This window comes from Bos indicus x Bos taurus, chromosome 4 (genome assembly GCF_003369695.1).
Source record: "Bos indicus x Bos taurus breed Angus x Brahman F1 hybrid chromosome 4, Bos_hybrid_MaternalHap_v2.0, whole genome shotgun sequence".
Taxonomy (NCBI): domain Eukaryota; kingdom Metazoa; phylum Chordata; class Mammalia; order Artiodactyla; family Bovidae; genus Bos; species Bos indicus x Bos taurus.
The window spans coordinates 99265876-99279688 of record NC_040079.1 but is presented as its reverse complement, the minus strand read 5'-3'; the positions used below and the strand labels follow the sequence as shown (position 1 = coordinate 99279688).

General features: G+C 35.2%; 1 protein-coding gene across 1 annotated transcript in view; it reads right to left on the bottom strand.

Annotated features, from left to right (window-relative positions):
* VWDE (von Willebrand factor D and EGF domains) overlaps nt 1-13813 on the bottom strand; it is an 82556-nt gene that overhangs the window by 33464 nt on the left and 35279 nt on the right. The window contains 5 exon segments of the mRNA XM_027538441.1: nt 3087-3190; nt 5969-6064; nt 6946-7041; nt 7145-7281; nt 12932-13016. Of these exon segments, the coding sequence (XP_027394242.1) occupies nt 3087-3190; nt 5969-6064; nt 6946-7041; nt 7145-7281; nt 12932-13016 (518 nt within the window).

Here is a 13813-nt window from a genome sequence, read left to right as displayed (position 1 = left end):
TATTGTGACTGTCAAAAACATCATTTCAATATGTTAATAACAAATCACATGTCAAAGTAAAAATTTGATTATCTGGATTTCTCCTTTCCTTTTCTCTAACAATGACAACTAAGACCAGTCTGTTTTTATTAGTTTCTTCAACCTTTAAAAGAGCTTTAAGAATGATGTTCAAATAAACTTCAAGTATTAATAATTAACTTCAACTTCTTCTGAATAAAAATGTCCGTTCTTATACTTGATATTACTCAATGGTATTTGACCTGCAGTAGAAAGAGGGGAATCAAGTTTCAAAGAATATTAGAAAACTAGGTAATTCTGACTCATTATTTGCTGCCTTCTTCCTCCTGACATAAAGCACTAGAGACTAAGAACTGCTCTCATAAAATTGAGATCTAATCAAGATCATATTTAAATGTCAAAATACTTGTGACTTAATGGAGCTTGCATACAATTATATATGATTCCATCTTGGTAAAGGGTTATATTCAAGAAATATCCATGCTCCATAAAACCAAATAAGTATTTTTATATTCTCTAGGAAAAGACTTTTGACATTCACGTATTGCAAAATTTCCTCTCAGGTCTCTTTGTCCATCCTTTTCTTTCTCCACCTCTCTCTCTTCTTCTATTCAGTGTAACCACCAACAAACTTACATAGTGTTTTCTACATGCCAGGCACTGTTCTAGGTACTTCACATACTTTAACATATTTAATCCTATGACAACCCCATATAAGCTCCATATTACAGATGAAAACAATTAAGGCTCAGGGTGGGGTGTAATACCTTGCCCAAGGTCACAGAGCAAACAAGTGGCAGGGATGTAAGAAATACACTTGGCAGTTAGGCAGCAGGTTATGAAATCTCTCAAAGCTGTTCATCAAACTACCCTCTTTAGCACCTCCCTTCCCCATTTCCTCTTTCTCCATGTCTTCTTTCTAGCTAGTAATTCTTTGTTTCTTTCATTGAAATTCTAGCAACCCATAAGAGCTTGGGAGAGCAGGTTACAACACAGCAGGACGTGTGGTCCTTGAGCTAACTCTTTTTGTTTCATTTGCCCCATGACCTCATGTTTTTTCTTTCCTTAATATGGTTCCAGATGGATCTCAGAAACATAAATGGGGATGATGATCTGCTAGTAGTCATATGAGGAAGGATTTGGATAGTAAAGAAATACATAAAAATAGAACATAGAGAAGTAGTTTAGTATGTCAAAGTGGACTTGAAAGCTTTTGAGGTCATAGGGTTTTCTGTGCCATAAAAAAATCTCAAAGTATATTCAGACTGCCTTAACTTAAACTTTTATATTAAAATATTTATTTTTCTCAATAATAGCTGATCAAATACTCGGTAACTTTTGTTTTCTAGTTTTCAAACCATAATACTATCACGATCTTGTTTTTCTCAAAACGGAGATGAGGAACACCATGATGAGGAACTTCCATGAGGAACACCACTGCTAGGAGAAAGACATATATACATATCCACTTTGCCACCAAGCCAGTCTCATTCAGTATCTTCAGGAATAAAATTCCTTATCATTTTTCAAAATATAATATACTCCAGAGTACTCTGATATTCAAGACCCTTGGATTTTTTGAAGTGTTAAATAGCATATAATTGCTTTTTAAGAGGAAATCTAATAGATAGTAGCTCAGTTGATAAAAGAATCTGCCTGCAGTGCAGGAGACCCGGGTTCTATCCCTGGGTCGCGAAGATCCCCTGGAGAAGGAAATGGCAACCCACTCCAGTATTCTTGCTTGGAGAATCCCATGGACAGAGGAGCCTGGCAGGCTACAGTCTGTGGGGTCACAAGAGTCAGACACAACTTAGCAACTAAACCAATAGATTAAGAAATTTTTGGAGAGTTCTGCTGCAATTGTGATTGTGTAGGAATCAGGACTGAAAAAATACCTTGGCTGGTGATATTTAGAAATTTAAAATTGGAGGCCTAAAAAATTCAATTTCATTTTACTAGTGCTGATACAATCATAGAAACTTTTTAAATAGATGTTTACATAGCACTGGCTTTATAGTTTACATGGAGAGGGGGGACAGCTTCAGAAACTGCAAGAAAGTCTTATTGCTTTCTTGATTTTCAAAATACAAAGAAATCCTAATTCTAATGATATGAAGAGTTTTTAAAATTGCTTTCCCTGAAATGGTTTTTTGGCAACCTGCTCCAGTTATTTTTGCCTGGAAAATCCCATGGACAGAGGAGCCTGGCAGGCTATAGTCCACAGAGTCACAAAGAGCAGGACACAACTGAACATACATCAAGTAAAAGAAGAAAGGGGCTTCCCAGGTGGTGCTAGTTTTTCAGAACCTGCCTACCAATGCAGAAGACACAAGAGATGTGAGTTGCATCCCTGAGTAGATGTGAGTTGCATCCCTGAGTAGATGTGAGTTGCATCCCTGAGTTGGGAAGGTCCCCTGGAGGTGGGCACGGCGACCCACTCCAGTATTCTTGCCTGAGAAACCTCATGGTCAGAGGAGCCTGGCAGGCTGCAGTCCATGTTTGCAAAGAGCCAGACAGGACTGAAATGACTTAGCACGCTTGCACGCAAATGAAGAGAGAGAACTATTATCAAGGAAAGGAATGAGGATATTCAATGCTTCAGTGGCATATGATCCGCTGAACATGTTTAGAAACACGCCTCCTCCCATCAGTGAAGTAGTGATTCCCTGATGTAAAGGTGGTAAAATTTTTTTAAAGGGTGAAGGTGGTCTTTTTAACTAGTATTTGACCAAATATAAATTACTGGTGTCGTAAATCTATATTGTGAGATACTTGCTCTCTTTCAGCTCTGGTGTCATGAAATATTATATAATGTTTGATGGTTGTTATCTACACACTGAAATTCCATAAGTGCACATGAAAATTCTACAAGATAACTCTATAATGACACAAAAATGATATGATTTCTAGTTTTAGAGGAAAACAGTAAAATCTTGTATATTTTCTATTTTAGAAGTAAAAGAACAAAAAGCATTAACAGGTATAAATTACTGTATCTATCAACTGAATATCCCAGTTGATGGCAGGTGTCAATATCTAATACAATCTTTGTTTAAACTGTAAAATACCTGTATTTTCTTTTCATATTTGACTCCAGAATATCCAGTGCGGCAAGAACATATGTTGGGGAGTACACATATGCCTCCATAAAGACACTTTTGATTGCAAATTGCTGTAATACACAAGTTTTTACAGTTACTGTCTTTTAACACAAATGCTTCAGACAATTCCAAAGGCCTGAAGCCATTCAGCAACTTGGCTATAAAACAGTCATAAGAATCAATGAATGACCAATTGCACTACTATATTTCTGCAACCAGTGTGCAATACAACACAACAGTTTTACTATTTCATAAAGATATCAATATTATTAAAGCAAACATTTTCATTGGCTATATTTTAAAGTATTTAAAACAGATCTTTTTGTTTTCTAGAGAGGAGATTCAAATCAGCATTCATAATTTGCTTTTTAGTAAAACCTTTTTAGCAAAAATTTAAAAGGGGCAACTCAGTACTGACCAACATATGGAAAAACAGACAATTTTATGTACTACTAATGGAAGTTTTATGTACTCCTGATGGAAGGCTTCCCTGGTGGCTCAGAGATTTAAAGTGTCTGCCTCCAATATGGGAGACCAGGGTTCGATCCCTGGGTTGGCAAGATCCCCTGGAGAAGGGAATGGCAACCCACTCCAGTATTCTTGCCTAGAGAATCCCATGGACAGAGAAGCCTGGTAGGCTACAGTCCATGGGGTCACAAAGAGTCGGACACAACTGAGCAACTTCACTTCAGTGGAAGTTTAATGTGAAACCACTCTATTGGAAGCTTCCTAAAGATTTTCATATTATCTCTACTAGAAATTTCTTCTTTAAAATCTCTTCCTATGCAGCTTTAAAATACCTATATCTATTTCAATATCTGTTTATCTTTTGTCTTTTTTTCCTCCATCATTTACCTACCTACCCACCTATAGAGAAAAATTCTTATAATAGTAGCAGTTTGTAAATAACAGAAATGTTCAACATGAGAGGAAAGGTCAAGTGAATTATAGTATTTATATTACGGAATTTAATATATCATTTAAAATTATGTTTCTAAGGACTCTGAAACACTTTTAAGTAATACTGACTAAATATAGGCATGATGTAAAATTATATACAATACAGTTATTTTTCACGGGAGAAGTATCTGTTTAAATAGTTCATATTTGAAGCTTGCATATATAAGAATAATACTCCCTCTAGTATAAATGCAACATTGAAAGATATGTTTTTATCAGAGCTATTGTGTACAGCTGAGCAGGTTGTGTAAAGGATGAGGTTCCACAGCTAACTAAACACTGTTCATATCACAGACATCATAGACTTAATATTTATTACAACAATTTTTCCAAAAGATGGCAGTAAAACAACTTGTATAAATAATATCATCAGTATTTAGACAGTTTCCAGAGAGAAGTAAAGCATTTTTGAGGAAGGGGACTTTTAAAAACTCACACAGAAGCTACAAGGTGCAAAAACAGGGTGCACGTCTTCAGACTGTGCTCAAGTACCTGAGTTCACAAGCACTGGAGCATATTTTCACATTCCCGTGCTTTTAGTGTCTCATCATTCTCTCATGGTCCACACAGCTCCTCCCAGAATGAGTAGGCCAAATCGAGTGTTCCTTTTTATAGCAGTTTATCACATCTGACTTTCAATGTGAATTACTGATTTTTGAGCACATATTTCTTACATAAGTGCTAGCACTTAATGTTTTCTTTGAAAGTATTTTACTAGATTGAGAAGTGAGTAGTGATTAATAATAAAATAAACTCTAAGAGTCATAAAAATTATATGCAGAATCTCTGACAAATGGAAATGAGTGTGGCTCAAGCATACTGAAAAGCAGAGCAGGTATTTTTAGTAAAAAAATAGTCATTTTACAATTGTATAATTTCAGTTTATAATACATTTGCATTACCAGTTTTTATATTATGCAGTTATTGAACATTTGAAAGTACTTTGAGGAGATTTTCTGTTTTTCCCATTAAGTCAATATTTGTTAATATTTTAAGATGTTATTTCAAGTTTACATAAATTTCAAAATTACATAAAATTTGATTTTTCTCTTTAGCATGAAACCCCATCTATGTAAAAATTTATGACTAAAAGTGGAAATAGCTAAGATGAGAAAATCAAGGAAGAAACTAGTTCTGGGTGAAGGAATTTGGAGAGATTTATTTTTTAAAAATTTTTCATATTTTGTCTGATTTCCATGATAGATATGTATCTACCCTATAATATAGAAAAATATTTAAACTATATATTAAAACCTTCTTCATCTAATTCCCCCTTGGAGGAAAGCAGTCAAAAGTTACAAACTTCTAGTTAAATAAGTACTGAGGATGAAATGTACAACATGATAAATACAATTAACACCACTGTACATTATATACAAAAGCTTATAAGAGAGTAAAAGTTCTCATCACAAGGGAAAGATACTTTTTTTAAAAAATTCTTTAATGTTGTACCTATATGAGATGAATATTCACTAAACATTGTGGTAATCATTTCATGATATATGTAAGTAAAATCATTATGTTGTACACCTTATACAGTGCAGAATGTCAATTATATTGCAATAAAACTAGAAGAAAAAGAAAGAAAGATCTTTTAAAATGAAAAACAAAAAATTCTTAAGTCCACCTAAGAGGAATTCACTGACACCCCACAGATTATACTTTGGATCTTTCTAAGTTACACAAAACATTAATATAACATACCACACATTCCTTTTTAAATAGGTATAGAAACGGATAAGACATCCCTGCATTTCTAAAACTTTAATGAATCAGCATACTGGGATTTATTTTTCTATATATATTTCTCTTAAAGCTATACTTTATTTAATAATTAGAATAGATTCAAATTCAGAACACAGAGTAGAAAGTGAGTTGTGTAGGCTTAGGTGTTTGACACTGTGCTCCTGCCCATGTGGTGGGACAATGGCATATGCTGGGAGTGATACATTCACCACCACTTTTACATTTCTGAAAGCAGATTGCTGCAAATGGAAAAATAAATAAGTTTAGAACTTAATTTACTTGTCAAATCCTACCATAAGCCACAACAATTTTCATTAAAGAAAAAAGAGAAACAGTTAAAACATCAATGATTAAAGAATTTTTCCCCTTACCTTTTTCCCATTGTTAGACTTTTATGGAAAAAATGAAACATTTGAATGAGAACTGCCATCATCTCAAGAACTAGATTGAAAGCAATAAAACCTCTCAGGAGGTTCTGAACTGGTCTGAGACAGGGCCAAGAAATCAGTAATTTTTTAAAAAACTTCCCCTGACTCCTACTTATAACTGAAACCAAGACTTAAATACATGTCATTTATCCTGGCAACTGTATTGGCTAGACTGGAAAATACAGGATACCCTGTACTTCTGCTAATTAGAAAGAAAGAGTTCAGAGGAACTGGCATTTTACTCTATTTTTAAAAGATATATATATATTTTTTTTTAATTAAGTGATTTATTTTGATATAAGGCAGAGGAGTTTGTTTGATGTTAACATTCCAAGAGACATTTATGGAAAACAGTTTTAAAGTTGAAACACTGATGCAACTGATGCTAACTGAATTTCCTAGGAAAGCTTATACATATTTTGTAATATGAAATTAGGACCTTTTGGATTTAGAAGTTTAGGCAAGTCCAGTAATAAACCAATGGAAGGAGGATTGCTTTGCACTGGGAAATGGAAGAAGAGTGAAATAAAAAAGATTAATTCTAAAAAAAAAAAAAAAAAAAAGATAAATTCTAAAGTAGGACTAAATAAGAAAAAATAAAAGCAAGGAAACAAAAAACAAGGAACATGCTCTTTGAAGTCCTGCTTTACGTTCCCATGTGGACTTTAGCCTTTTAAGGGCATTTCCCTTACGTGTGTTGCACTGTTTCCCTGTCAAGCCAGAAGGACAAGAGCAAAGGCTTGGTCCCACAAGCTTTCCTCCATTAATGCACATGGGAACACAGATACCTGGAGATAAAGGGATGAAGTATTAGTCCTTAAATATCAGTAGCTTTGCTATTAATATGTTTGCTTTACCTGTAGCTGGCAAACATATTTAGTAGTGTCTTACTTTTTTGGCATCTCCTACCAGTGTATCCTTCAGGACAGACGCACACATTATTTCTCATGCAGTGACCACCATTCTTACAGGGAGGCTGGCAGATAGCTAAAAGAATATATGGCAGCAATCTGTGAATATCACATATTCACTTATTATATGTTGCATTATGTGTGTGTGATCTATGGGGACATAAGGCAGAGAAATGAGATAGTAAAATAAAAGATCACAACTGCAAGTTGTTAAAACCATCATTTCTAAATCATAAAATACAATGCTTATAGCCATACGTTGCTAGTGGGTTAGCAAACTTGGAAATATATTGGTGAAGTGTTCATAACCAATGGAGCCTTCAGTATGATAGTACAAATATTATGAATCTAATCTTATGTTTCACCAAACTCTGAAGTAAAGAGTGAAATGACCTGGGAAAAAAAAAACAAGAAAATAAGTCAAAACCAAGCTCAAAATAATACTTGTTCCTATGGAAGTTAGAAAAATTGGTCATACAATTGGTCATATGTTTAGAAAAAACTTTAAAGTTACTTTTAGGTACCTACTGAGGTCATAGAGACAGAGCTTTATATGTGACTTATTCCTGTCAGGGCCTGGGAAAAAATCTTTTTAACAATAAATCATCGGCTTTTTCAAGAATAGTTATTGGATAATCCTGAATACAGTATACTAGTAACTTCTATGTATATGGTTCTGTTCCATGGAGTTCAGAAATTGATGTTTGTATCTTTTATAGGATTTTTCTTGCATCATACTTCTTCCTGATGTGACAATTAAATTCAGTTATATAAAAATAGTAATACAAAGGCAAACTTGCCTATAAATTTTTTAATTTAATTTTCCTTAAGTGATGATTAAGTGGATTTTAGTTTTTGGTGTAAAAGTGAATGCCCAGTTGTTTTGTTTTGGTAATAAGGTATTTGTGGACAGATTCCCCTTTTGAAAATTTCCAAACACTAAGAAAAATTCAGCTGATTTCAAGTAGATTCATAGGTGAAAATAATGTAACACTTTTTGTATAAAATCAATATAACTGAAAGATTTTAGCAAATGAATAATATCCATTATTTTAGACTGAGCCTTTTTTGGTTAATGATTGAGTTCCCTTTCTCTGGCATTTTTATTGGTACTTTTTATAATGGAGAAATGATCTTAAGTTTTCTGCTTTCTAATCCTTACACTGGAGAAGGAAATGGCAACCCACTCCAGTATTCTTGCTAAGAGAGTCCCATGGACAGAGGAGCCTGGTGGGTTACAGTCCATGGGGTCACAAAGAGTCAGACACGACTGAGCGACTGAACAACAACAATCCTTATTGAATTTAAGATTATTTCTATTATTCATTACAAAAACACCACAAGAAATACCTGTGGTTAGGAATTTAACACTTAAAAATAAAAAGAATAAAAGACCTTTTTATAATGGGCAGTACTCATATACTCTATAAAACTTGATAGAGATAAATACTACATTTTTACAAAAAAGTATATATAATTAAAGTAATACAGAGAAATGGCATAAAACATGGACTTCATTGTGCCACCCTGAATCCCATTTTAAGAAAAGGAGGTTTAGGAGAATACCCAGTCATGTATACATATTTATGAGATTCTCCAGTCTCAGATGGATCTTCCATCAAACTCCAAAATGAGCCAAGGAATCTGGCCTTACTTTGTGTATGGAAAGAGCTCATGGCATTTAAGGGATGAAGGAAATTGGAAGATATGAGGCAGAAATATCAATAACCTCAGATATGCAGATGACACCACTCTTATGGCAGAAAGTGAAGAGGAACTAAAAAGCCTCTTGATGAAAGTGAAAGAGGAGAGTGAAAAAGTTGGCTTAAAGCTCAACATTCAGAAAACGAAGATCATGGCATCTGGTCCCATCACTTCATGGGAAATAGATGGGGAAACAGTGGAAACAGTGTCAGACTTTATTTTTCTGGGCTCCAAAATCACTGCAGATGGTGACTGCAGCCATGAAATTAAAAGACGCTTACTCCTTGGAAGGAAAGTTATGTCCAACCTAGATAGCATATTCAAAAGCAGAGACATTACTTTGCCAACAAAGGTCCGTCTAGTCAAGGCTGTGGTTTTTCCTGTGGTCATGTACAGATGTGAGAGTTGGACTGTGAAGAAGGCTGAGCACTGAAGAATTGATGCTTTTGAACTGTGGTGTTGGAGAAGACTCTTGAGAGTCCCTTGGACTGCAAGGAGATCCAACCAGTCCATTCTGAAGATCAGCCCTGGGATTTCTTTGGAAGGAATGATGCTAAAGCTGAAACTCCAGTACTTTGGCCACCTCATGTGAAGAGTTGACTCATTGGAAAAGAGTCTGATGCTGGGAGGGATTGGGGGCAGGAGGAGAAGGGGACGACAGAGGATGAGATGACTGGATGGCATCACTGACTCGATGGACGTGAGTCTGAGTGAACTCCGGGAGTTGGTGATGGACAGGGAGGCCTGGTGTGCTGCGAATTCATGGGGTCGCAAAGAGTCAGACACGACTGAGCAACTGAACTGAACTGAGCCTCACATTTTGGGCTTCCCTCATAGCTCAGTCTGCCTGCAATGCCAGAGACCTGGGTTTGATTCCTGAGTCGGGAAGATCCCCTGGAGAAGGAAATGGCAACCCACTCCAATATTCTTGCCTGGAGAATCCCATGGAGCCTGGCAGGCTACAGTCTATGGGGTCCCAAGAATTGGACACAACTGAGCAACTAAGCACACACACACAGCCTCACATTTTAAGTCTTGCTTATTAATAGTTAACCTTTCGTGTTGTTTTCAGCTCAGTGTCTATCTCCCTCTTTTGAAATGCTATAGAATACACAGTATATGCTCCTTATACTTATTTTAACCATATTCTGCCTAATTTATTCAGTGGCTTTCAATATGTATACCATCTTCCCTTCCCTCTATTTGGGCTCAGAAGGGATGTGACTTAATAAAAATAAAGACCATATTTTTTCCTGCACTTTCTATAACGTGTCTTATAACAATAATACCATTACTTAATGCCAAGTGCTGACTGTACTTGTATATGGTCTTCTGTAGTCTCATTCACACTTGACAGCAACTGTCTAGCTTAAACTTGAAAGTAAAGAGGTCTGAGGCCTGGAAACTATAAATTTGTCATATCCATGCCACTAGGAGATTATAAAGACTGATAACTCCAAAAATTTTAACATGACATATGTTCATTAGACAATTTTTAGTTCAATTTAGTAATTTAGAGAGTCCCTGCTTTACTTAGTTATATAGTCAGCATATACATTTTAGAGGATAAATTTTCTTAGTAAATCTTACACCTATTGCAAATAGCATTAGAAGCATAGCTTTTTATTTCCTTTCTCACATTCTCCACTCATAATTCTACCTAAAACTCTTAAACATGCATTTAGTAATAATCTAATTTTCAAGATCTGCCTTAACCTGGTCTTTGCATTCCATGTTCATACCCTAGCTTCTTAACAGAAATCTGAATTAGAAAAACTCATTTTGAATGCTTAATATATCTAGTATTAGAGTGATGGTTTCTTCTCCATCTCAGTGTCAATCTTAGAATCCTAATCTACCTCTAAGTGAAAAAACAAAACAAAACAGGATTGAAGTCAAACTGTAACATGACAAAGAAAGTATGTATTTTAGAAGTTAAATTATCACATCGTATACTAAAAATCCACTCTATATTCATATAGGCTCAAAACTACTAAGATGCAGAAAACAGATTTAAAACTTAATTTATTGACATTATTTCATGCCTGTGTGCTTAACTTCAGGTCATGCCCATTATTCTGAAAAAAAAAAAACAAAAACAGCTTATAGCATTAACTCAATGAGTGAAAGTGTTAAAGTCATAGGCCGTAAATGGGGTAAACGGTACATCTTTATGTCTCATATTACTGGGCACACTCCTGTGTGTAGCTGGCTCTTCATAAGTGTTTAATGAAACTAAAGTCAAGAGAGATCATGAGATAAAATTAGTAGTAGACATTCGATTGACTGTAAATAAAACATTTTTGCAGAGAAGGCAACAAAAATGACACCATTGCACATGAAAGACTGCAAGAGAGCTTGGCTTATTTGTTTCACACCTTGGTCCTACAAATGCACCAAGGCTGTGAGCCTAACATAAGTTGAATAAGTAAACATTTTACACAATAACTCATATATTTCTGTGAATTGGTAATTTGGTGACCAAAACTGCAATGTCACAAGAAATAGAGTAAATAAATAACATCTTCCCCTTTGAAAATTGTCGTATGTTTGTTTACTCAGAGCTCTGTTTGTGTCTAACTTTTCCTGTGCCTTTTTATTTATAAAGAAAGAATAATTACCACTCTGACACTGTGTACCAAAGAATCCATTTGGACAGAAGTTGGTGATGGACAGGGAGGCTAGCGTGCTGCGATTCATGGGGTCCCAAAGAGGCGGACACGACTGAGCGACTGAACTGAACTGAACTGAACTGAAAGTGTTTGGTTTATTACAGGAACCACCATTGAGGCAAACGGGGTCACACAAAGCTGGTAAACAGTAGGAGGGAGAAGGACCATAAAAGTTTTTTTATTTAAAAATGGAAGCTGCCCTGAAGTACAGAATGGTGCATAATGAAATATTTTATTTTTACTGCCATTTAAACCCATAACCTATAATTAATTAGACTTTTCCAAAATAAGAGGAGAGGAATAACCAGATAATAGCTTTGAAAGTTTGTTCATTAAGTTATTACCAAGCTAAGAATGTAGAGGCTGTTATTAGAATTCAGAATGCCCTTGGTAAGCATTGTTGGTAAACAATTTGAAGTTAAGAGAAAGCAATTCAGCAACACAAACAGGATAGTCTGTAATCTGCTCAAATACATTCAGTCATGATTTTAAGTCATCTTCCCAATTCAAATAGGAACACTGCACTCAAGTCCTAGCACACTCAAAAACACACTTTGTTTTTGCTTCTTTCCCTTTGTTCCACTTTGAAAGTCACCCCAAATTCCATTTTTAATCCCGATTTTGCCAGTTCTCCAAAGTTTACAATTTTATTCCTAACTGCACCTGTCAGAATGAATTTCTCTTTCCTCTGCTTCCAGAAAGGTAAACATTTATTATGTCACTTGTTACCCAACTTGTAACATAGTGCTTTTTATAATTATAATCTGTATCTCCTTCACTAATGATATGCTACTTGTAATGGGAAAAAATCAAATTGATCTTTATTTCCCTTTGCATCATGCTTCACACATAGTTGTCAAGCTGTAAACACTGAATTAAATTTATGTTGAGAAAAGTCCTTAGATCACAATGGATTAAACAGATAATGGCAAACACCACTGCCAAGGAATTAAGCCTGATACTGTAATAAATAGAATAACATTATGATGTCCAGTTAACTCAGAAGTGCTTGAATATTTAATGAAACAGAATGTCTGCATTGTGATTTAAAAAAAAATCTTCAAAGAGACCTGAATATGCAACACAAATATGTTTCTCTCCACCATAAGGCAGAGTATGAGGGAAAAATAAAAGCCAAAAAAGAAAGTATTGGTTGGGTTGGATAAGATTAAAGCTGGAATACATTCTATGGTTGTATACAAAGATAATGAATGAATATGAGAGACAGGGTTTTAAAAATCTATCTGAAATAAAAACTCTATACCAATCTCATCTGATTAGTTTTATGTTTTGCAAGTCCTTATCCTTAAGCCATTGATGCACCTTAAACCACTGATGCACCTTGAATTTCTTTCAACTGACATATTTATTGAAAATATTTCTGATTTTACCTGGCTGTGCTACAGCCAGGCTTACACTCACAGACATCTGGTTTAAGACATTTGCCTCCATTTTCACAGTGCCTGTTACAGACAACTAAGATCATAGGATAAATTAAAAGAAAGGTAAGTTAGATTCGGTACTGGTCATATTATTTGCTATGACTTCAGTTCAGTTCAGTAGCTCAGTCGTGTCCAACTCTTTGCGACCCCATGAATCGAGAACCCCATGAACAGTATGAAAAGGCTATGACTTAGTTGCTCATAACTGCCGACCACAGTCTAATGAATAAGATTAAAGAGAAAGATAAAAAACATTTTTTTTTTGGCTTTAAATAGTTCGCAGTTTTCGTATTCAGTTACCTTTATTGTTTGCTGTTAATACAGATGGGGAAAGTAGAAAATCACTGAGATGAATAGTAAGCAAGAGTTGACTATTTGTGAAAACTGTTACTAATGAAAGTAATCATAGACATAGATTAAATGAGGTAAATTTGTATATAAGCCAACATATTAGAGGGGCTTCCCAGGTGGCACAAGTGCTAAAGAACCCAACCACCAATGCAGGAGATGCAAGAGACATGTTCAATCCGTGGGCTGGGAAGATCCCCTGGAGAAGGAAATGGAAACCTACTCCAGTACTCTTGCCTGGAGAATCCCACAGACAGAGGAGCTGGATGGGCTACAGATCATGGGGTCGCAGAGAGTTGGACGTGTCTGAGCAACTGTACACACACAACAAATTAGAATTCTTATTATCTCAAAGTAATGGTCATGGACAGAGTCCAGAAAAGAGTTGTTTCTAAGAACAAGCTTCTTTATCTTACTACTGGCACCCAGTGCTCTCAGTGGTATGCAGAATTGTAATCATCATAGCAAATCATGAAGGCATAT